The following is a 23,816-nucleotide window of genomic DNA, read 5'->3' as shown; positions in this document are numbered from 1 at the left end:
ATATACAAATAAGAAAATTCTATAGTTTTTCCTTGACAAGCAAAGGTTAAAAATTTGTATAAGTGTAGGTACTCCGTTCTACTTTTCACATAACCAACTGCCAACCTCCATATTGAAAACGATTAGAAACGAAAACTGTGTGGACTCGAGGATAGCAATTAAAAAGCAATTAATTCTAGTTTTTAACTTGTAAACTAAACAATGCGAACATAATTTACCAAACTTAACATGCATGTGTTGACAACATCACTGTTAATTTGACTGATCAATCCCAAAACTATGTAACATACTTGTAGGCGCTGCTATTATTCTATTATCTAGTTTCTACTATGAGCCTAGATAAATATGCCACTGAAAAATGATGCAAATTGCAAATACTTGATTTTTGTATACCCATCGCAAGATAATGGGGCTGGAGGCCACCGTGGTGCAGAGGCTAGCATGTTCGCCCATGACGCCGAGCGCCTGGGAACATCAAAAACATCAGCGTTGGTTATCCCCTTACTAATGCTGGCTACATTTGTGAGGTATCCCGCCATGTTAAAACTTCTCTACCAAGTGTGTCATTATATGTGTTATTATATGGCACGTCGTTCGGATTCGGCATAAATAAGGAAGCCCTTTATCATTGAGCTTAAACATAAATCGGACTGCACTCATTGAAATGAGAGAAGTATCTATTGTTCCTTTATGGAATGTTGATGGGAAATTTACTAGATAACGGGGCCTATTATTTTTACATTCTTATACAGCAATGGTAATCACACTTACACATATATACATTATCTCCATGCCAATAGGTTTATGTTGTTGTCCACAGCTACAAACATTTTTCATAATTTTGGAAGAGTGTACGTTTCCGCGATGAATAAAACAATCTAATGGAAGATTTTTACGCAATTTTTCTTCCGTATGAGTCGCAAAACACTCTTCTACGATATCATTGGACAATGCATTGCGTATGCGGAAGTTTTAGCAACTGTTCGCTACAATTCTCTTACAAACCATTGCGTTATAATCTTCCGTATGACTCAAGAAACACCCTGCTAGGTTATCATTGGGCAATCTACTTATCTACTGCTTTGCCGTCATTGGCTTGAACAGACGTCTCAGTCATTGTGTCCGTCATGACAGTTCACTGTCTAATCGGAAAACATGCTGACAGACTGAAGGTTGCCAGCAACGACTTTTGAGAAGCTGTGAGGACATCGTAGAAGAAGAGACTATAGAACACCTTCTGAGTGTGACTCCCGCTCTAGCAGTCAGAAGGAGTTCCACTTTAGGTTCTCATTTTTTGAGAACCTGTCTGATTAGCGGATGTGAACATTTGCAAGTTATTGGGCTTTTTAAATCGATCTGAATGGTTCAACGGTAGGAACTAGAAGGCATCTTCCTTCTTCTGTTCCTGTGGTATTACAATGGACGAAAACGTCTAAGTGAGTCTGATAGCAGACTGCCACTTAAACCTAGCAATTCTTCGCAATGATTCTCTTACAACACATTGCGTTATAATCTTCCGAATGACTCGTGAAACTTCCTTTTAGGTTATCATTGGGAAATCCATTGCGTGTGCCGAAAACTTTGCGACGATTGTATTCGTCCAGAAGATTTCTTTATTAATCATCTAAGTCAACTTATATTTTTCAAGCCTGCTGCGGTTAGGAATTGTATTGAATTATGTTATTCGATGTTTTGTTTTGAGTGGACAACATCCACAGAATTCTCACTTGGCTTATATGTTGATTGGTACTTCTTTTTAATTTTTTACGTTTTTGATGAACATCTTATCTTGACATGCGTTTTAAGATCTTCTAAGCGAATAACGCACAACCCTTTTGGAGCAATATTTAATAAATATTCCAAAACACTACAACGAGGAAATAGTCCAGGCGAGTAATGTGCAACTCTTCTGGAAGAGTATTTTATTAATCTTCCAAAATACTCATTTGTTACTCGCCCACACGATTCTAAGATTTTCCAAGACTCTTCTGACTTACTCTTTAGCAACACATATGGAAGATTAGCCTTGATGACACAACACTCACAAAGGGGGAATGGTCTACGACTCTTAGACGAGCTCGTCCGCGACCGTAACCTTATTTTAGAAGATTTGCGGAAGATTGTTTGGGGATCAAAAATATTTTCAGGGACTCACTCAATAATTTAGAAAATGAGTGTTTGTGTGTATTCCCTGTCGCTACTATGAAGTATATACATTTCGTCCGTCCGCGTGTCTTTTTGTTGCAACTACACTACTTTTTGAACAAGTAAATCGCGTTACATCCAACTTGGACGAATATTAAATACCTGCCACCATGAATCGAAATTGTTCTTAGTGCGTTTTCTTTGTAAGTTCAGCCGGGCCGAATCTTGGGAACCCACCACCATGGATTCTGCTAAAAATTTATACAACATAAATTTAGTTGAAGGGCATAATTTTATTCTATTACATACCAAACTTATGTTACTCCAGCAAAAATTAAAGTTTCAAGAATCGAACAAGAATGTTGGGGAGACCGCTTTACATGGGAGCTACATCAGGTTATAAACTGATTTGGACCGTATTTGGCATAGTTGTTGGAAGTCGTAACAGAGCACCGCATGCAAAATTTCAGCCAAATCGGACAAAAAATTGCGGCTTGTAAGGACTCAAGAAGTAAAATCGGGAGATCGGTTTATATAAGATCCATACAGGTTATAGACCAATTTGGCACAGTTGTTGAAAGTCATAACAAAACACTACATGCTCAATTTAAGTCAAATCGGACAAAAATTTCGGCTTGTAAGGGCACAAGAAGTCAAATTTAGAGATCGGTTTATTTGGGAGCTATATTAGGTTATAGACCGATTCAGACAGTACTGAGAACAGTTTTTTGGAAGTAATAACAGAACACCGCATTCAAAATTTCAGCCAAATCGGACAAAAATTGCGGCTCGGTTTATATCAGGTCATAGACCGATTTGAACCGTATTTGGCACAACTGTTGGAAGCTATAACAGAACACTCAATGTAAAATTTCAAGTAAATTGGACAAAAATTGCGACTTGTAAGGAATTAAGAAGTCAAATCGGGAGATAGGTTTATATGGAAGCTATATTTAAATCTGAACCGATATGGCCCATTTGCCTTTACTGTGGCGTACAACAATGGATAGCATTTGTCATATTCTTTTCTCGGTACCTCTTTAAAGGCAAAGGATAATGTGTACGATTTGCAATCTCTTTGGAGCTATACCAGGTTATGGACCCATTCGGGCCATATTTGGTTTGAATGATGGAAACAATAGTGGAAGCCACTGTGCCAAATTTCAGGGTAGCCCTATAGGGCATAAAGAAGTAAAATCAGGTGATCCGTTTATATTGGAGCTATATCAGGTTATAGACCGATTCAGACCATATTTGGCACATAGGATTCAAGGTTATAGAAGAAAAGTGGTTGTGCAAAATTTCAGCCAAATCAAACAAAAAATGCGCCCCCTAGGGCCTCAAAAATGACAATTGGCAGAACGGCTTATATAGGAGCTATATGAGGTTTTAAACCGAGTAGTGCCATACTTGATACATCTGTTGAATGTCAAAGAAAACGTCATAAAACAGAAGTAAAATCGTGCTAAGCTCGGTCGGGCTGAATCTTATATACCCTCCACCATGGATCGCATTTGTCGAGTTCTTTTCTAATAGCAGAGCAAATTTTCCAAAGATTTGCTCTGCTTTTAGAGCGATATGAAGATATGGTCCGGGTTGGACCACAATTAAATTATATGTTGGAGACCTGTGTAAAATGTCAGCTAATTCGAATAATAATTGCGCCCTTTGGGGGCACAAGAAGTAAAATAGAGAGATCGATTTATATGGGAGCTGTATCGGGCTATAGACTGATTCAGACCATAATAAACACGTATGTTGATAGTCATGAGAGGATCTGTCGTACAAAATTTCAGGCAAATCGGATAATAATTGCGACCTCTACAGGCTCAAGAAGTCAAGATCCCAGATCGGTTTATATGGCGGCTATGTCAGGTTATAGACCGATTTGAACCATACTTGGCACAGTTGTTGGATATCATAACAAAACATAACAAAATTTCATTCCAATCGGATAAGAATTGCGCACTCTAGAAGCTCAAAAAGTCAAGACCCATATCTGTTTATATGGCAGCTATATCAAAACATGGACCGATTTGGCCCATTTGCAATCCCAACCGACCTACACTTATAAAAATATTTATGCCAAATTTCAAGCAGCTAGCTTTACTCCTTCGAAAGTTAGCGTGCTTTCAAGAATATATATACTTTATGGGGTCTAAGAAGCATATTTCGAGGTGACTAAATTAGTATACCCCCATTCTATGGTGGAGAGTATAAAAAGTCGAAAAACTTTTAAAAAAGGAAGATCGATATTTCGAAATGTGTTGCAAATGAATTAAATTAGGTGGTGGGTGTAACGAATAATCCACTAACACCTCGCAGTAAAGATCTGCACCCTATGAAGTGTACCTATGCTAGATAGTCTTTTTGTAAATCGTTTTTTAGTGTGTTTGTCCATCCGTACGTTTATTGAAACCACGATAGTGAAGAATTAAACTTTGAATTTCCGCACTGATGCTACTTATTGTTGTACGTTGTTGGGGACTGTATTGTTCCCATATAAACCAATCTCACCATTATAGCACTTCATCTTTAAGAAGATACAACTTTTGTCCGATTTGAATGAAATTTTGTACTAAAAATATCTTATGACACCCATAAGGGTATGTGGGTTCATAAACAAATTTACTCCAAAAATTAATCACAGAATTTATGATGGGTGGATACCCAGGTTCGGGTCAGCCCATTTTTTAATAGAAACCGCACCTTGGCTTTCACGTCTGCATTGCCTTTCAGCTTTAGAATGAATACCCTTAAAAAATCTTTAACTTAATTATTTACACCTGTTGAAAACATGTTCATTTTTGCAAGATCATCAAAATCAAACCAGTTTGCGTTTGAGCATACCTTAGCGTCCGCCATGGATCAACGATGACAAAAACACTCGACGTAAACATTTATTGATGACTAAATATTTAAATAGTTGATGCCTAATTAATTTATTTGCTTCTAATTTATTATAAAAGTGTTTAAAACATTCACATGAAATTTGGTGTCTCGACATTATGTTTCTGCTGCTTGGGCTATGTAATGGAAAGTTCATGCATATTGTTAAAATTTTTTGGAATGTATGCTGTCAGCAAATATTAACATTAAAGTGGGTGAATATAAATTAAAAGTCAAAATTTAAACCGTTTCCAAATCAAATTAGCTCGACTCTTTCGTCTTTTGGGGGAAAAAATAAAAACGTAAATAAATAACGTAAACACTAAATAAATTGATCTTTCTTTACTTTTAAAGAAAATTTTTATAAAAAACTAGCCGAACCAGGGCCGCTCCGGAAAAAATTATATAGCCTATGTTTCCTTCCAGACAAACGTACACAATCTATGAAAAAGTAAAGAAAATCGGTTCAGCCAAGTATCATATAGTCCTAATAAGTCTAATGGCGTTTTTGAGGGTTAGCGTGACCCCATATACTTCGACTTGATTTTGTATGCCAGATTCGAAATCTACACCCGAATACCTTTCATTTGAGCTCCATATTGAAATGAGCATCCAATATGTCTGTTTGGGGGAGTTTTGGGGTTGGGACGGCCCGATGGTTACTTAGACTTAAATTTTAATACTATTTTCGTATTCTACTCTCCAATAACTTTCATTTAATGTCTATATTGTCCCGATCGGTCCACTTTTGATTTTGGGTTGTGTTTTTGGCATAAGGGGGAGGGTCCGTCCCCCTTCCGATAACGAAAAATAACAATGTTAAAGCTGAACAATATCTTGTTTAATTTTATTTTCATACAAAATTTCACCATTATTTTTATTTCTATCAAAATTTTGTCAAACTTTTAATATTTTTTGTAAAAAATTGCCGTTAAGTTTTGGTTCATGCGAAAAAATGTGCTTATACGTTTTTTTTTTAACTTAATTTTTCAAAAATTTAAATAGATTTTCAATTTTAATTCAAAATTGTTTACCACCGAAATTTTTCTTTTATTTTCATGACCCCTGCTATTGTACAATGTTTCATTTACAAGAATTTTTGTGCGCGTGTTTTACAACAAAAATACCATATGTAAATACAGAATATATTTGGCGCCACATCATTTACAAATCTTTTGAATTATTCGCATAATTTTATCTTTGGAATGTGTGATTTTAACCAGCCGAATGATAAAATAAGGAAGATCTTCAAGTGTGCTCACAAAGGTGAATGAATTATTAGATCACGTTTCGTTTAAAATTCCAATTTGGTCTCAAGCCATCTTTCAATTTATGCGAGCGAACAGGATTTGGAACTTAACACAATTTTCTTGAAGAAATTCCGTAAATGAATAATTTATTGTTCATGGCAAATTTCTAAAGAAAGTAGAGTTCGATCAGAGAGGCCAAAGAAATGATATCCTCAGAAGCAAAAAAAAAAAAAAAAAACAAAACAAGGAAACTTTAGATTAATGGACCCATTTACCTAATTAACACAAATATTAATAAAACTAGAAAATATTGAAACTCAAAACAAAGTGTTTGAGAGTCGTTTACTCTCGTTAGAGGAAAACTTTAGCTCGGTATTCGAATGAAATCTGAAATTCGAATTATGCAGTGGAACGCAAATGGTCTTTTAAAACACAAAGCTGACCTACTTTATGTTTTAAAATCCAAGAACATAGACATCTGCCTCATAAGCGAAACTCACTTTACAAAAGAATCGCATATATTTTTCGAAAATTACAAGATATATCATACTATTCACCCTTGCAATAAAGCTAGAGGAGGAAGCGCTATCATTGTTAAAGATAAAATAGTCCACTGGGAGGAAGAAAAAATCCAACTTGAACATTTTCAAGCTACAACAATTACAATAATGGAAAATAAACAATACTTAACAGTCACGTCATTATATAGTCCACCAAAGCACAATATAAAGCATTTGGATTACGTAAAATTACTGGAAACTCATAAACACAAGTTTATAATAGGAGGTGATTTTAATGCTAAGCATGTTAAATGGGGGTCAAGATTGACAACCACAAAAGGACGAGAACTTCTCAAAGCTATAGAACAATATGGTTGTAACGTAATGTCAACTTGTTTGCCAACTTATTGGCCTACGGACAAAAGTAAAAGTCCAGATCTAATTGATTTCTTTATTACCAACAAAATATCTCGAACTCTTATGGAAGTTGAGGAGGGGTTCGAATTAAATTCTGATCACTCTCCAATATATTTGATCTACAAAACAACATTAACTGTGAACAAAGCAAATCCAAAATTAATTAGTCCAGATACTGACTGGGAGTTTTTCGAAATATTGATCAAAAAGGGTATTAATTCATTTACCCAAATAGAAACAACGGATGATCTTGAAAATGAAGTTCAAAGACTTACAAAAATAATACAAAATGCATGCTGGAGTAGCACACCAACTTATAAAAAGCCTTCTTCAGGACACACATATCCTTTATACATAAGAAATATGGTAAAACAGAAAAGGAATCAAAGAAAGAAGTGGCAGATGAACAGATCTCCCCAGAACAAACAAATTCTGAATAAGTTAACTCAAAAACTTCGCAAAGAAATCAAGAAATTAAAAAACTCAAAATTTAATCAGTTTATTTCAAAACTGACTTATGATAGTAAAACAGACTATTCACTGTGGAAAGCCACAAAAAAATTGAACTGTCCTAAAAACCTTAATCAACCCTTAAGGACAATTGAAAGCGAATGGGCAAAAACAGATCTAGAGAAGGCTAATGCCTTTGCGAAACACTTGTACACAATTTTTTCTAATAAGTCAAACTCAAAGGAAGAAAACGTCGGTCTATCATGTCAAGAAATAATTTCAAAAGTTACCTTAAAGGAAATACTTCAGGAAATAAAATGCCTCAAAAATAAAAAGTCACCTGGCTTTGACCTGATTACAGCAGAAGTATTGAAGAATTTACCGCTAAAAGCATTAGCTAAAATAACAAAAATCTTTAACTCAGCTATTCGTTTAAACTATGTGCCAACAGCTTGGAAAGTCGCCGAAGTAATAATGGTTCCAAAACCTGGGAAAGATCTAAATGAAGTAAGCTCCTACAGACCTATTTCACTACTACCATTAATTGGTAAACTTTTTGAGAAAATAATAGGCAAACGTCTAAACTCTTTTATTGAAAGAATGAATTTAATACCAAGTCATCAGTTTGGCTTTCGTAAAGGTCATTCCACCATAGAACAAATTCACAGGATAACACATGATATTGAAGAAGCTTTCGAAAAAAAGGAGGTATGTTCCGCTGTATTTTTGGATATCTCTCAGGCTTTCGACGGAGTTGTTCACACATCGCTAATACACAAGCTTAAGTCAATACTTCCGGATAGTTATTGCAAGCTGATGGAGTCATATTTAAACGATAGATTTTTTCGAGTCAAACAGGGTAACGAGTATTCGGAAATCTACCCCATCTACTCAGGAGTTCCACAGGGCAGCATATTGGGTCCATTTCTGTATTTACTATATACGTATGATCTTCCCTCGTATTCAGAATGTACTATAGGTACATTCGCTGACGACACAGTCATAGTTGCAACAGGCAAAACAAACGAAACATCAACAATCAAACTACAAAATGCTTTGGCGAAAATTGATTCATGGACTGAAAAATGGGGACTTAAGCTCAATAGTTCAAAGTCCGTACATGTAGATTTTACACAAAAAACAAAAACCACCCATAAACCCATTTTCATTAAAGGCAAACAAGTTCCTATTGCTGATTCGGCAAAGTACCTTGGAATGACGCTAGACAGCAAACTAAAATGGAAAGCTCATGTGGCAAACAAAAAAAAAGCTCTAGAAATTAAATATCGCGAGTTAAAATGGCTGATCGGTAGAAAGTCTTTACTATCTATCTCCAACAAACTTATGATATATAAGCAAGTCTTAAAGCCGATATGGCTATATGGTATCCAACTCTGGGGATGTGCCAATGAAAGTACCATTCAAAGTATACAGTTACTCCAAAACAAAATCTTAAGAGATATAGTAAAGGCACCATGGTATATAAGAAATAGCGACATACATAGAGATCTTAAAATCAGCACTGTAAGAGAGGAAATACAGCAAGTAGCAGATAACTATGAGAAAAGGCTGCACCATCACAAAAATCCGGAGATCCCAAAACTTATGGAGGCAAATATAACCCGAAGACTCAATAGATATAAACCCTTCGATCTGAAGAGGAGGTTTACCCAGCTACTTGTGCCTTAAAGCATAAGCTGTATCATACATAATTATATAATTTAAATAAACTACTAGTTAGTCCTAATTCAAATGACTAGTTGTAGTATTATACTTAAGCAACATTGTTATGTCTAAGAAATAAAAAAAAAAAAAAAAAAAAAAAAAAAAAAACCTAATCGTAGGCGAAAATAAGATCGATCTAAAGCAGTGGTGATAACATGTTGAGCACATGGACGTAATAATTCCAAGTCCATGGGCCTATGTTCTTGTTTGTTCACACTAATATGTGTAACAGTGTGCGTTCATTGCCCGCCACTGATCTAAAGCCCCAGAACTGTACCGAATATGCGGTCTGTTATCGGGAACTGGAATCTTCTGGGGAGCAGAAATATTATAGATAATAACAAATAAATCTAAGTTCAGCCGGGCCGAATGTTATATACCATCCACCATAGATCGCATTTGTCGAGTTCTTTTCACGACATCTCTTTTTAGGCAAATGAAAGATAAAAGAAAAGAATTGCCATAATATTGGAGCTATATCAAGTTATGGTCCGATTCGGACCATAATTAAATTGCATGTTGGAGACCATAGGAGAAGTCATTGTGTAAACTTTCAGCCAATTCGAGTAAAAAATGCGCCCTTTAGGGGCTCAAGAAGTAAAATAGAGAGATCGGTTAATATGGGTGCTGTATCAGGCTATAGACCGATTAGAACTATATTTGACACGAAGCTCAAGAAGTCTAATCGGGAGATCGGTTTATATGGCGGCTATATCAGAATATGGATCGTTTAAAACCATACTTAGCACAGTTGTTGACAGTCATAACTTAACACGTCATGCAAACTTTCAGCCAAATCGGATAGCAATTGCACGCTCTAGATGCTCAAGAAGTCAAGACCCCAGTTAGGTTTATATGACAGCTATACCACGTTATGGACAGATTTGAACCATACTCAGCACAGTTGTTGGAAGTCATTACAAAACACCTCGTGCAAAAATCGGATAAAAATTGTGCCCTCTTGTGGCTAAAGAAGTCAAGATCCTAGATCGGTTTATATGGCAGCTATATCAGAACATAAACTGTTCATGGAACAGAACTGTTCATGCAAAAGAACGGTTCATGGAAAAGAACGGTTCATGGAACAGAACTGTTCATGGAACAGAACTGTTCATTGAACAGAACTGTTCATGTAACAGAACTGTTCATGGAACAGAACTGTTCATGGAACAGAACTGTTCATGGAACAGAACTGTTCATGGAACAGAACTGTTCATGGAACAGAACTGTTCATGGAACAGAACTGTTCATGGAACAGAACTGTTCTTGGAACAGAACTGTTCATGGAACAGAACTGTTCATGGAACAGAACTGTTCATGGAACAGAACTGTTCATGGAACAGAACTGTTCATGGAACAGAACTGTTCATGGAACAGAACTGTTCATGGAACAGAACTGTTCATGGAACAGAACTGTTCATGGAACAGAACTGTTCATGGAACAGAACTGTTCATGGAACAGAACTGTTCATGAAACAGAACTGTTCATACAACAGAACTGTTCATGAAACAGAACTGTTAATGACATAGAACTGTTCTGGGAACGGAACTGCTATGGGGACAGGAAATTTCTGGAAGCTAAACAGTTCTGAAAGCGAAACTGCAGAGCAGGAATTTTCTGGCGAACTTTCATGTTCTGGGGAAAATATATTTTCTGGCGAAATCTCTTGTTTGGGGAAAAAAATTTCTGGCGAAAAGAACGGTTCTTGCAAAAGAACTATTTTGAGGAATCAAATTTCTTGGAAACACAGCTGTTGTGCGTTAAAGATATGTTCTGAGAAGCAAAATCCTTAATGGATTCATGGACTTATGAAGCCTGACTTACCAAAAACAATGAATACCCTTATTATAGGTTTAAAAGTTTCCTGTTTAAACTTTAGCCATTGAGAATATTTCCTAGTTAACCACATGTCTTTCCCACTTGACCAAATTGCAAAATTTTTTTTAGTATTAACATATGGCAACAAATATGTGAAACAATTATCCCCCTTTTGAGTGCAAAGTTATTTTGCCAACATTGAAATCCAAATTAAAAGTTTCACTAGTAATGGCATTTAAGATCAATTAAAGTTTGTCCTTTTAACGTAACATACGAAAGGCAATATCAACAGTGAGCCAATATAAAAAACCGCAGGTCCACTTATTACGAGTCATTTAAATCGGCACTTTTTACCTAAACTGGCTGTTGCAAAAATGCCTAAGGAAGTGCTTTGTTTAACATTGGATACCAATTCGGCATTTCAATATCAATGGAAAGTTTGGCATTATATGGGCATTAAAGCCCCAGAGAACATAAATCGCAAGCTGTATCAACTTTATGCAGTTTTCATCAACTCTTTTGTGACATTGTTGTTCCCTTTAACATTGATAGTCAATGTGTTCTTGGCGCAAAATCTTCAACAATTGTGTGAAAATTTGACCATTACACTCAGCGATTCGTTGGCCAATGTGAAATTCATCAATGTCTATTTGGTGCGCCATGAATTGGATAGTATTCAACTGATACTACGTCGTCTGGATTCTAGGATTCAAACTCGTGGGGAATATAACATACTAAAATCCGCCATAAGGAAGGCCCAGACCACATTCCTCATATTTCTGCGCCTCTTCACGGTGGGCACCGTTTTAAGCGTTGTGAAAATAATCTTGGCCGAGAAACGCTCATTACTTTATCCCGCTTGGTTTGGAGTCAACTGGGAGGAGAGTGCCTTCAAGTATGCGATTGTCATCAGCTACCAACTTTTTGGCCTAATTGTGCAAGCCTTACAAAATGTGGCCAATGACTCATATCCCCCCTCATATTTGATTATACTAACCGGGCATATGGAGGCTTTGGAGATAAGGGTTAAAGCTTTAGGTAACCATGCCGATGGCACATTAAAAGTCTCTCTAACTGCAAAGGAACAAAACGACTGCCTGAAGGAGTTGAATGAGTGTATTAAGGATTATATAAATATACTGAAGTGAGTGGGAAGTTGTTAACTTGGTACTTGTTCTTAAATTTGGTACGATTATTTCAATTTCAGATTACATTCCACAATTCAGCGTGTTATCTCCAAGGCTTGTCTGGCACAGTTCGTATGCTCGGCCTTGATTCAATGCATTGTGGGCCTTCATTTTCTGTATGTGGTGGATACGGCCGATTACGAGGCCACCATACTATCAGTGATATTTTTTGTGGCCATAACTATGGAAGTCTTTGTGATTTGCTATTTTGGTCAAATGATGAGTTTACAAAGTTGGAATCTCACCTATGCCTTCTACTCATGTGGATGGCTGGCCCAATCTCCGATATTTAAACGAAATCTTATAATCACTCTCATACGAACGCAACGTACTTCGATTATATTGGCTGGCTCCTATATACCCTTGAATTTGCCCACATTTGTGCAGGTAGATACAATGATCTCTGCATAGTTATCCTCAAAACATATTTGGTGGATATGGTTTTTAAATTTTTTTTTTCAAACTTCTTGTTTTACAGCTTATGAAGTTTGCTTATTCTACATTTACATTGTTGATTCGATTCAAATAGATGTCTAGCTGAAGTCTGTTGTCAATGGAATGGTCAATTAATTGTGGATCTTAGTATTTTCATCACTCAATATATCACTTAGATGATATCATAGATATTAGATATCAGCATCATACCTGCACCAAACCAATAAAATGAATTTGAAATAAAGAAACAATTTTTCCACAATAATTTGATGATCCTAAGGAACTTTAACGGGTGTTTTCCTGTGAGTTAAGTTTTTTGGGTTGGCAGCATTGGGGCTCAAATCTCTCCCTACTGTGAGAGTGAAAATTTTCAATTTATTCTGCCATTTCATTATGAATCAATTCATAAACGAGCAATGACAACGATTGTGTTTGGCGAAGAGTCTCATTTTTGGCTAAATGGATACGTTTTCAAGCAAAACTGTCACATCTGGGGTGAAGAACAGACCATGCTGTACAATAGTTACCGATTCCTCCCGAAAAACAACAGTTTGGTTTGGTGTATGGGCTGATGGTATCACCAGTCAAATTTTCTTCAGACAATCGTAAAATAAACGTAACCGTCAACGGCGAACTACAATATATCGAGTCATGATGCCTTAAAACGAGTTAGAGTTGGTCTGGGTTGACATGTGGTGGTTGTCGCAAAGATCATGTGATTTGACGCCTCTTAATTATTTCTTGTGGGGTTATGTGAAGTCGTTGGTCTACATGGGAAAACCAACTGCGATTGAAAACTGTGTTATAGGTGATAAACAGGCCGAAATGCTCGAAAAAGTGTTGCGAAATTGATGTTACGAATGGATCATTTGAACCGCACTCATGGGCAACATTTACATGAAGATATTTTTAACGAGTAAAAGCGTGTAAAGTTCGGTCGGGCCGAATCTTATATACCCTTCACAACGGATCGCATGTAACAAGTTCTTTAAATCACTTTTTCAAATATATAAGAGCTATAGATTGATACGGATCATATTTGTCATGGATATTAGAAGACGTACAAAAGTACCACACCACAATACTTCAGGCAAATTGAGTAATAATGGCGCCCTCCAGAGATTCAGAAACCCAAATTGGGAGATCGGTTTATATGGCAGCTATATCAGGTTATAATCCAATTAAAACCATACTTGACACAGTTATTGAAAGTCAAAACAAAACGCTACGACCAAAATTTCATCCAAATCGGGTAAGAACTGTGTCCTCTAGAAGCTCAAGAAACACAATCGGGAAATTGATTTATAAGGCAGCATTATCAGGTAAGGGACTGATTTAGGTCATACTTAACACAGTTGTTGGAAGTCATACCAAAACGACACGTGCAAAATTTCAACCTTATCGGATGAGAATTGCGCTCTCTAGAAACTAAAGAAGTAAAATCAGGAGATCGGTCTATATGTCAACTATATTAAAACATGAACCGATTTCGCCCATTTGCAATCCCAACCGAACTACACTAAAAAGAAATGTGTAAAATTTCAAGCCCTAACTGTACTCCTTCAAAATGTAGGGGTGCTTTCGACCGACAGACGGACAAGACGGACAAGAATATATATACTTTAGGGAGTCTTAAACCAATATTTCGAGGTGTTACGAACGGTGTAACACTTTTCAGGTGTTACCCCGTCCTATGGTGAAGGGTAGAAAGTAAATGGCAAAGATCAATTTATGATGTTAATTTGAGTGTTTTATTTATTACGCGAAAATGTCAAACTTTCCTCCTAGGCCAGAAACTTGTATAGCAGCCCTCATATGCAAAAATTTAACTGTTGCTCTTTATTTGTTCCGGACTGATCATAGAAATATCAATTTCCGACCGTACAAAATATAAGGATCGTTGTAAAATTCTAAGACGATTTAACGATGTCCGTGTGTCTGTCCGTCTTTCCGTCCGTCTGTTGCAATCACTCTAGAGCCTTCAAAAATTTAGATATTGAGCTGACATTTGGCACAGATACGTCTTTCTGATGCACGCTTGAACGGGCCAAATCGGACCATATTTATATATAGCTGCTATATAGACCGATTTTCCGATAAAGGGTCTAATGCCCATTAAAACTTTATTTTTCATCCGATTTTCCTGAAATTTGAAGCAGTAGGTAGTTTTAGGCCACCCGCTATCCGACCCATATATGGTAAAGATCGGACTGTATTTAGATATAGCTGTCATATAGAACGATGTGCCGTTTAAGGGTCTGAAGGTCATAAAAGCTTTATTTATTACCCGATTTCGCTGAAATTTGCAACAGTGGGTTATTTTAAGCCTCCCGACATCTGACGTAAATATGGTTCAGATCGGACTATATTTATTCCGCTGAAATTTGGAATAGTGTCCAGTTTTAAGCCTCCCGACATTTGACCTAAATATGGTTCAGATCGGACTATATTTAGATATAGCTGCCATATAATCCGATCTCCCGATAAAGGGTCTGAAGTCTTTAAAAGTTTTTTTTATCCGATTTCGCTGAAATTTGGAACAGTGTGTTATTTTAAGCCTCCCAACATATGACCTAAATATGGTTCAGATCGGACTACATTTAGATATAGCTGTCATATAGACTGATCTCCCGATAAAGGGTCTGAAGGCCATAAAAGCTTTATTTATGACCCGATTTCGCTGAAATTTGGAACAGTGGGTTATTTAAGCCTCCCGACATCTGACCTAAATATGGTTCAGATTGGACTATATTTAAATATAGCTGCCATATAAACCGACCTCCCGATAAAGGGTCTGAAGCCCATAACAGCTTTATTTATTACCCGATTTCGCTGAAATTTGGAACGGTACGCAGTATTAAGCCTCCTAACATTCGACCCAAATGTGGTACAGATTGAACTATATTTAGATACAGCTGTCATATAGACCGATCTGCCGATAAGGGGACTGAAGCCCATAAAATAGATTTCGCTGAAATTTTAAACAGTGAGTTTTTCTAAGCCTCACGATAGCCGACCTTAATATGATTAAGATCAGAATTGGATATATCCGCCAAAAAGACCAATATTTTGTGCTACAAAATTGAATAGTAACATATATATTAGACATCTCATTGTCCGTGCCGAATTTGGGTGCTTAAGTTATCCAAGTTTCACCGGATTGTGACGAAATGGGATTTACATATATACCCGAGGTGGTGGGTATCCAAAGTTCGGCCCGTCCGAACTTAATGCCTTTTTACTTGTTAAAGCATGGCCCAACAATTGCTTAAAATCTGATAAAGAGGATACGGGAATTAACCTGTCTTATACACCTAAATAAAATGAAATACGAGTTGATGGGGTTTAAGTTTTCAAATTGGTAGGCTGGCCTACGTTTCTATAGAATGTTTAATCACCAAAATGTTTCATATAGTTTTGGAAAAGTCAGGTGATGTACAGAACAAAATGCTAACGACGAAAATAAAAAAAAAATTAATCAAATGATGTGAGTTCTGAGTGCCTTTAACTTGGTAATGTTGGAAACACTTTTATCTCAATTGTGGGCACTGACCTCCACTTTTTACCACATGGGCAACTATCTTTTTCCTCTTAAAACCAACTAAATATATATTTTTCCTGATTAATTAGATAGACAGGAGGCCACCGTAGCGCTGAGGTTAGCATGTCCGCCTATGACGCTGAACGCCTGGGTTCGAATCCTGGCGAGACCATCAGAAAAAATTTTCAGCGGTGATTTTCCCTTTCCTAATGCTGGCGACATTTGTGAGGTACTATGCCATGTAAAACTTCTCTCCAAAGAGGTGTCGCACTGCGGTACGCCGTTCGGGCTCGGCTATAAAAAGGAGGCCCCTTATCATTGAGCTTAAACTTGAATCGGACTGCACTCAATGATATGTGAGAAGTTTGCCCCTGTTCCTTAGTGGAATGTTCAAGGCAAAATTTGCAAAAGATTGGCTATAACCTTGCTTAAAAACGGAGTCCCATTGTAGCTGCTAAAGCAGACTACAGCTGAATTTCAGCTTTAGTGTGTTTAAAATTCGACTAGACCCACCAACAGCCCATCACAATTCATTTTATTTGCATTTTGATTTGCGAATTTACGTTAAACGCTTTGCTGGTGAAATTGTTTTTGTAACATCTTTGGTGTTTATTAATGATTCAACAGCTTCCAGAAGCAAACATTAATAACAATAATATTTAGGTTTTATGTATCACCAGCGACGAAGAGACATGCTTACGCGCTTAGAACAAACAAACAGATCGAAAAATAGAAATAAATTAAAGTAAGGCGATACGTTTAAGGTGGATGTGGAAGAGATTTGACAAGCGAATGACCGAATAAGTTGGCTTGCCATCAAACCGGAAGGAAGCAGCCATTTCGTTGTTGCTCAAAAAGCGGGTTTCATAGCTCGACACAATAATTGTGCCGCCCGCCGCCCCCCTTTATCTCGGTTCGCCAATTAAAGACAATTCCTGTTAATTGCAGTTAATTTTGTATATTTTTGGTGCAAAAAATAAAAAGCTTGTCGGAATATTGTTAAACAACGCAAAATTAATAATAGGGGAACCTAATAAATCACTGCAGTAATTTATCATGTTACCTAATTGATTGTAGGCTATTAGTTATTTTTAGCAAACTGTTATAAATATAAAAAATAAGCATGGAAATTATAAGAACATTATAGAAGAATATTCTATGTTTTTATACCAAATGTTTTAGGTGTTATTTAAAATTCAAAGATTTGGCTACATAGCATATAAATATCATTTGCCTAAAGCAAAACATAGATATTGACTATCATCACATAGCCTAGATGGTTTAGATGAAATGTGCAAAGGTACATCTTTAAATGATTGCCTGGGGGGTAGTGGTGTTTTGGGCGTTGGTTGGGCGTTCACACTGGCGGTATGCATAGACATCGAGAGGGCTTTTAACAATGTGCGGACTGACACATTGATCCAATCCTTAGACCAGTACCGGGTGAACAAGGTCCTTAAAGACTGGTTAAACCATATGCTAAGGAACAGGTGGATAAATTGTGTGTCCCATGACAGCACATAATGCAGAAAGTAGCACAAGGCACACCACTCCTATGGGTGAGAAGGCTTACAGATGTTGGGCACTATGTAGACGGGCCGTAGGCTCGACACATTGATCCAATTCTTAGACCAGTACCGAGTGGACCGGGTCCTTAGAGATGGATAAACTATATGCTAAGGAACAGGTGGATAAACATGGTCCTTAAAGACTGGTTAAACCATATGCTAAGGAACAGGTGGATAAATTGTGTGTCCCATGACATGCACATAATGCAGAAAGTAGCACAAGGCACACCACTCCTATGGCTGAGAAGGCTTACAGATGTTGGGCACTATGTAGACGGGCCGTAGGCTCGACACATTGATCCAATTCTTAGACCAGTACCGAGTGGACCGGGTCCTTAGAGATGGATAAACCATATGCTAAGGAACAGGTGGATAAATTGCGGATCCCATGACATAAATATAAGGGAGAAAGTGGCACAGGGCACGCCTCAGGGGGTATTTTATCGCCACTCCTATGGGTGACCACCATAAATGACCTATTACGGATGCTGACTGAAGAGGGATTTGAACCTGAATGCTACGCAAACCATCTTATAATACTTCTAAGGGGTAAGGATCCGAACGAAGCTATGCAGAAGGGCCGAAAGGGTCTTGCATATGGCATATGATTGGGCTAGACCCAGAGGTCTTAATGTTCACCCATACAAGACTGAAATATGCCTGTTCAAGAGGAAGACAATGGTGGTCCAATTTGACACACCACGCTTCCTCAATAAAACGATTTCGATATCTGACGTGGTCAAATACTTACGTGTGATCTTGGATAGGAAACTTAAATCAAAGAGTTACATTCAGGAGCGTACTGCGAAGGCTCACAGATATTGAGCACTATGTAGATGGGCTGTACTCTCGAAATGGGGTCTGAATCCGAGGATAGTCTGCTTGTTCTACATGAGCGTGATAACACCAATACTTACTTACGACTCAGTAGTTTAGTGGACTGCTATAGAGAAAAAGTGCAACATAAGGACCATACAACATGTTCAGAAAACATATTACATTGGCATAGGCGGAACGATGAGGATCACGCCCACTAGGGCGCTGGCGACTATTCTAGATATTCGACCCATTGACATACAAATTAAGTGTAAGGCAGCCACTGCGGCTAGACTTAAGGCAAGCAGCTCATGCCATCACTGTTTTATCGAGGCGACGATAGGAAACCTGGAAGGAAGGGCAGAGGTTTCCGATCGGATACCTGAGATGAATCTTGAGGTCGAGTGCAAGGCACTGTTGCCAGCGGCATAGTCTTAGATTGATGGAACCCTAGTATTGCCATCTGGAAGATCATTGGAGGCGGGCATTTTAGTTCCTTTTAGTGATCGCACCTTTTAGTTCCGTTCCACAAAAAGAACTAGTTCCTTTTCTTAGTTCCTTGGCTCCTTTTTCATTTGCGATCCCCTTTTTTGATTCCTTTATACAAAACAAAAAAGAGCTTTGAATTTTGTTTTGAACCTTAAAATGAGTGGTTTTTATTGTACATATAGATACAAACATTCCGCCTGTATATGCAAATGAATTTAAAATTCATTTTTTGTACTTTGTTTTAAACTAGTATTAAGTCTCGCAGCTGAAAAAAAACATCAAACGCATCAAAACAACTTAGATTTGTTGAGAATAAAAAAAATATGTGGATGCCACCAAAGAGGGCACCTCACCCTCTTTGGATGCCACCACGTTTCTATATTTGTACCACCACACTCATTTAATGTGGTTGCCACAAATAATTTATTTTCCTTTCACCTAAATCACAACGTACACAGTTGTTGTCCATTGAAAAAGTTGACGTTTCTATTTAGTCAGCTTCATACAACAAAAAACAACATATGGCATATGGCATGTCAATCAGCTGGTTTACAAATTAACAAAATTAAGAAGGAAAGAGATGGAACTGGTTCAAGCAGTTCCTTAATTGGATAAGTTCCATTGAACTAGTTCCATCCGGAACTACCCAACTCTAAAGATCATGTTACACGGATCAAAGCTAGAGGACAGAGTGGGCCTCGGGGTCTACATTGAGAATCCAGGGACTGAGATCTGTTCTAGACTGCCTTACCATAATACGGTCCTGCAGGCGAAGATCCGGGCGATCACGGAATGCGTGAGGTGGTGTGGTGCTAACGCGAGGACGTCGAGCATGAACATCTTTACGGACAGTAAAATTGCCATAAGGGCAGTAACAACCAGGACTGTAAAGTCACGAACAGTCATGCCTCCTTCTCTGAGGAGGCAAAGTCTGCATCGTTTGGGTGCCGGGTTATAACGGAATAAGGGGGATTGAAAGGGCTGACAATTTGGCGATGAAGGCCAGAGGACTGCCGTCAATAAATTTGGTTAACCCAAAGCCCTTCGGTTCGACGAAGTCCGAGTTAAGGGCGTGGGCGACGAATGCGCATGCAACACTGTGGAACACCAAAACGGTCGGTAGGACGGCGAAAATCCTATGGGGGGATCCAAATCGTTAAAAGACGAGGCTATTGCTGAAAGGAAGTATGAAGGAGGTCAGTATAGCTATTGGTATCATGACGGGACACATAGGACTAAGAGCTCACTTATGTAAAATCGGTGCGGCAGGTGATAGCATGTCATTACCCGGCTTTCACGTCTAACAGATATCGGCAGTTAGGTGGGGACGCTATACCAGACAGGAACCATAGTGTCCACAGTGGTATGGGGCGGATTAATATTAGCACCCTCTTTTCAACCTAACCTGAGGTCGAAGATATGCTCTATCGGCCTACATCTTGATATAGCCCCCATATAGACCGATCTCCCAATTTAAGGTCTAAGACTTATAAACTCCGCATTTATTACCCGATTTCGCTGAAATTTGACACAGCGAGTTGCCCCTCGATATTCGTACCGAATATATGCAAGCTCGCATTTTGTTTTTGGACATAGCTGTCATATACATATACCTATCTTCGTTCCAAGGCCCATACAAGCCGCGTTTATTATCCGATTTCGCTAAAATTTAGAACAATCAGTTGTGCTAAGATCCCCGCCATCCGTGTCATGCAAATTGCAAATTTTGGCCATGAACATTCCATTAAGGAACAGGGGCAAATTTCTCACATATCAACGAATGCAGTCCGATTCATGTTTAAGCTCAATGATAAGGGGCCTCCTATTTATAGCAGAGTCCGAACGGAGTGCCGCAGTGCGACACCTCTTTGGAGAGGAGTTTTACATGGCGTAGTACCTCACAAACGTTGCCAGCATTAGGAGGGGAAAACCAACGCTGAAAATTTTTTCTGATGGTCTCGCCAGGATTCGAACCCAGGCGTTCAGCGTCATAGGCGGACATGCCAACCTCTGCGCATGTACCAAGCGAAATACGACTAGATTTTAGAAAATCAATTTTCGATAAATTTTAAAATTTTTAAATTTTCATCAAAATAAAATTTTCCGTGGAATCTGTCGGTTTGTTTGTTGCGATTACCTTGAAATTTTCGCAGTTTGTGTAGGTTGGTCTCGAAATTATCGGCTATATAATTATATAATGGAACTTAAAATAGGCTTTATAATTTTTAGATATCGGGTGTTGGCGAACCCTCCCCTTTACACCAAAAACGTTACCCAAAACTAAAAATGGACCGATAGACACAATATAGGTATCAAATGAAAGGTATTCGAGACTAAAATCGTATTAAAAGTTGGGTCCAAGTACCGAGTGGGCCGCCTCAACCCCAAACTTCCTCTAAACATATTTATTGGACGTTCATGTCAATATGGGGCTCAAATGAAAAGTATTAGGCAGTAGATTACAAAAATGGCATAAAAAAATATGGTCCAAGTAATGGGAGATCGCCCAATCCCAAATGGGGATATTAACCGACCATGGCTATATGGGACTCAAATGAAAGGTATTAGGGAGTAAATTACGAATATTAAACATTAAAATTTGCATTCAAGTCTAGGTGGGCTCTTTTCGTTCTAAAGATACGTCAAATGGGTTATTTGACCTATTATGAGAATATGGGACTCAAATGAATCGTATTTGAAAGAAAAAAACGAATTTAATTACCGATTTTGGAGCCAAGTGTTTTGGGGTACGCCCTAAAGCACCCCCTAAACCGAATTTAATTTCCGTTGGGAATAAAGAACGAATTTGATATCTATTTTCAGTGCAAAGTGCCGGTGGCCACCCAGCCCCAAAAAACCCTCCAAACGGTTCATATTTACCGGCCATGGCAATATGGAGCTCAAATTAAAGGGTTTCAAATCCCGTGCAGCATGAATTTGATATCCATATTTGAGTCGAAATGTATGAGGTGCCATCCCTCCCCTAATGAGAACATTACCCTAAGTAAGAACATTACCTCCAGGAACCAAGAAGGGGCAAATTCTCACACATCAATGAGTGCTTTCCGATTCAAGTTTAAAATCAATGATAAGGGACCTTTTTTTATAGCCAAGTCCGAACGGCGTCCCGCAGTGCGACACCTCTTTGGGAAAAATTTTTTAAATGACCACGCATGGCAGTATAACTCACAAATGTCGCCGAGGTTCTCGCCAGAATTCGAACGCGTTCATCGTCATAGGCTACAATGGCACGAATTCGATATCCGCATTCAGGGCGAAGTGTTCCCACCCTAAAATAATATTAGAGAGTTAAAGAAGGCACAGCGGAGCGGGCCTGGTTCGGCTATTTCTCACATTAGTGGCCTATTTATTACATGATTTTGCCTATACATCCTCCGCGAATATAGCACAAATAGGATCATATTTGCATATAGCTGTTATATATCGATCTCCCGAGTTACGGGCTTGAACCCATATGAGACCCATTTATTACCCGATTTTACTAGAAATTGGAACATGAATTGTGGCGAATTTGGTTGAGAACAGATCAATTTCGATATAGCTACTATGGGTTCATGACAAATATTTTATGTATATATCTACGACCCGACCGAACTTAATTCCTTTTTACTTGTTTTGGTGTATTGCGTCTGAGTCTGTCAAAAAACGAGCACGAGCAATTGGCGAAACCTCACGGGCCGAACCATTTCCGGCATTCGCCAACACTAATTTTTGGTGCGATACACAATTTTGTTCACAATAGCCGATTGAGATTTTCCATAAAACGCAATCTCACTACAACGTTAAATAGGACGATGTACATATCTATATATGTGGTTATTTTAATCTTAACCGACTTTGATAAATTCACTACAACTGTGCCTATTTTGTCGAATCCATTTCCACCTATGCTCTATAGGGCACATTGAATTCGAGTTGTGCAAGCTTTACTCATATCATAGATTAGCTGTTACTAATTTGTATGTATGAACGCATTTATTGAGTAGTTTTTTAACTTGACCAATACGATGGCGGCAAAAGCGATGACAGTGAGGGTGTCATCATCACCAGCATGGTGAATGAAGTTGTACGTCTGACATACAGCTAATAGAGAGAGAGAGAACAAGGAAAACAGACATCTGGATGTATAAATGAATCAAAACATTTCCATGCAATGTTCTTTGTTGCCTTAGGACAACTCACACCCATTCTAGTCCTACAAAAATTTACAAAAAATTGTAATTGGTATTGTAAAGTGAATTAATAACAAAAGACTTTTTTTTATAACTGTTGGACCAGTTTCGTGTAGTTTCAGTTTTGCTGGAAGGTCCTGCCATAGCTCTGCTCCCAACACGGCAAGGTCATGGTTCGATTGCCCTGTGTATCCTATCATTCAACTTTAAAGTTCTTAATTTTACAGCAATGTTTTTACCAGAAAAAAAAACCTGTCGCAAGTCTTGCGATAAACCTTATAGACCCTCCCCGCATTCACAATGAAGAAGGGCTAGGAAAAATAAAATTAATTAAAGCAAACATTCTTAATAAAGAATGTTGTGGATTTAAGAACTCTGAACACTGAACTGGG

The 23,816-nt window shown here is 37.9% G+C and overlaps 2 protein-coding genes across 5 annotated transcripts in view; one reads left to right on the top strand and one right to left on the bottom strand.

Annotated features, from left to right (window-relative positions):
* The window catches only part of LOC106091280 (circadian clock-controlled protein daywake), a 758,551-nt gene that overhangs the window by 152,208 nt on the left and 582,527 nt on the right, over positions 1-23,816 (bottom strand). The gene's annotated exons all lie outside the window — the stretch shown is intronic.
* LOC106087311 (odorant receptor 2a-like) lies at positions 11,570-13,082 on the top strand. Its single transcript, XM_013252345.2, has 3 exons — positions 11,570-12,339; positions 12,403-12,769; positions 12,861-13,082. Exons 1-3 carry the CDS (start codon positions 11,570-11,572, stop codon positions 12,909-12,911), a joined length of 1,188 nt encoding a protein of 395 aa, XP_013107799.1. The 3' UTR covers positions 12,912-13,082.

The sequence above is a fragment of the Stomoxys calcitrans genome, chromosome 2 (assembly GCF_963082655.1).
Source record: "Stomoxys calcitrans chromosome 2, idStoCalc2.1, whole genome shotgun sequence".
Classification (NCBI taxonomy): Eukaryota; Metazoa; Arthropoda; class Insecta; order Diptera; family Muscidae; genus Stomoxys; species Stomoxys calcitrans.
The sequence above is the reverse complement of the archived record's forward strand: the minus strand, read 5'-3'. Positions and strand labels throughout refer to the sequence as shown.

What these genes read in the sequence shown, in the direction of transcription:
- LOC106087311 (XM_013252345.2), top strand. Translation starts at nt 11,570, where the DNA reads ATGCCTAAGGAAGTGCTTTGTTTAACATTGGATACCAATTCGGCATTT. An exon ending in GATTATATAAATATACTGAA is followed by an intron (nt 12,340 to 12,402) that starts GTGAGTGGGAAG and finishes TTTCAATTTCAG; the next exon opens with ATTACATTCCACAATTCAGC. An exon ending in ATTTGCCCACATTTGTGCAG is followed by an intron (nt 12,770 to 12,860) that starts GTAGATACAATG and finishes CTTGTTTTACAG; the next exon opens with CTTATGAAGTTTGCTTATTC.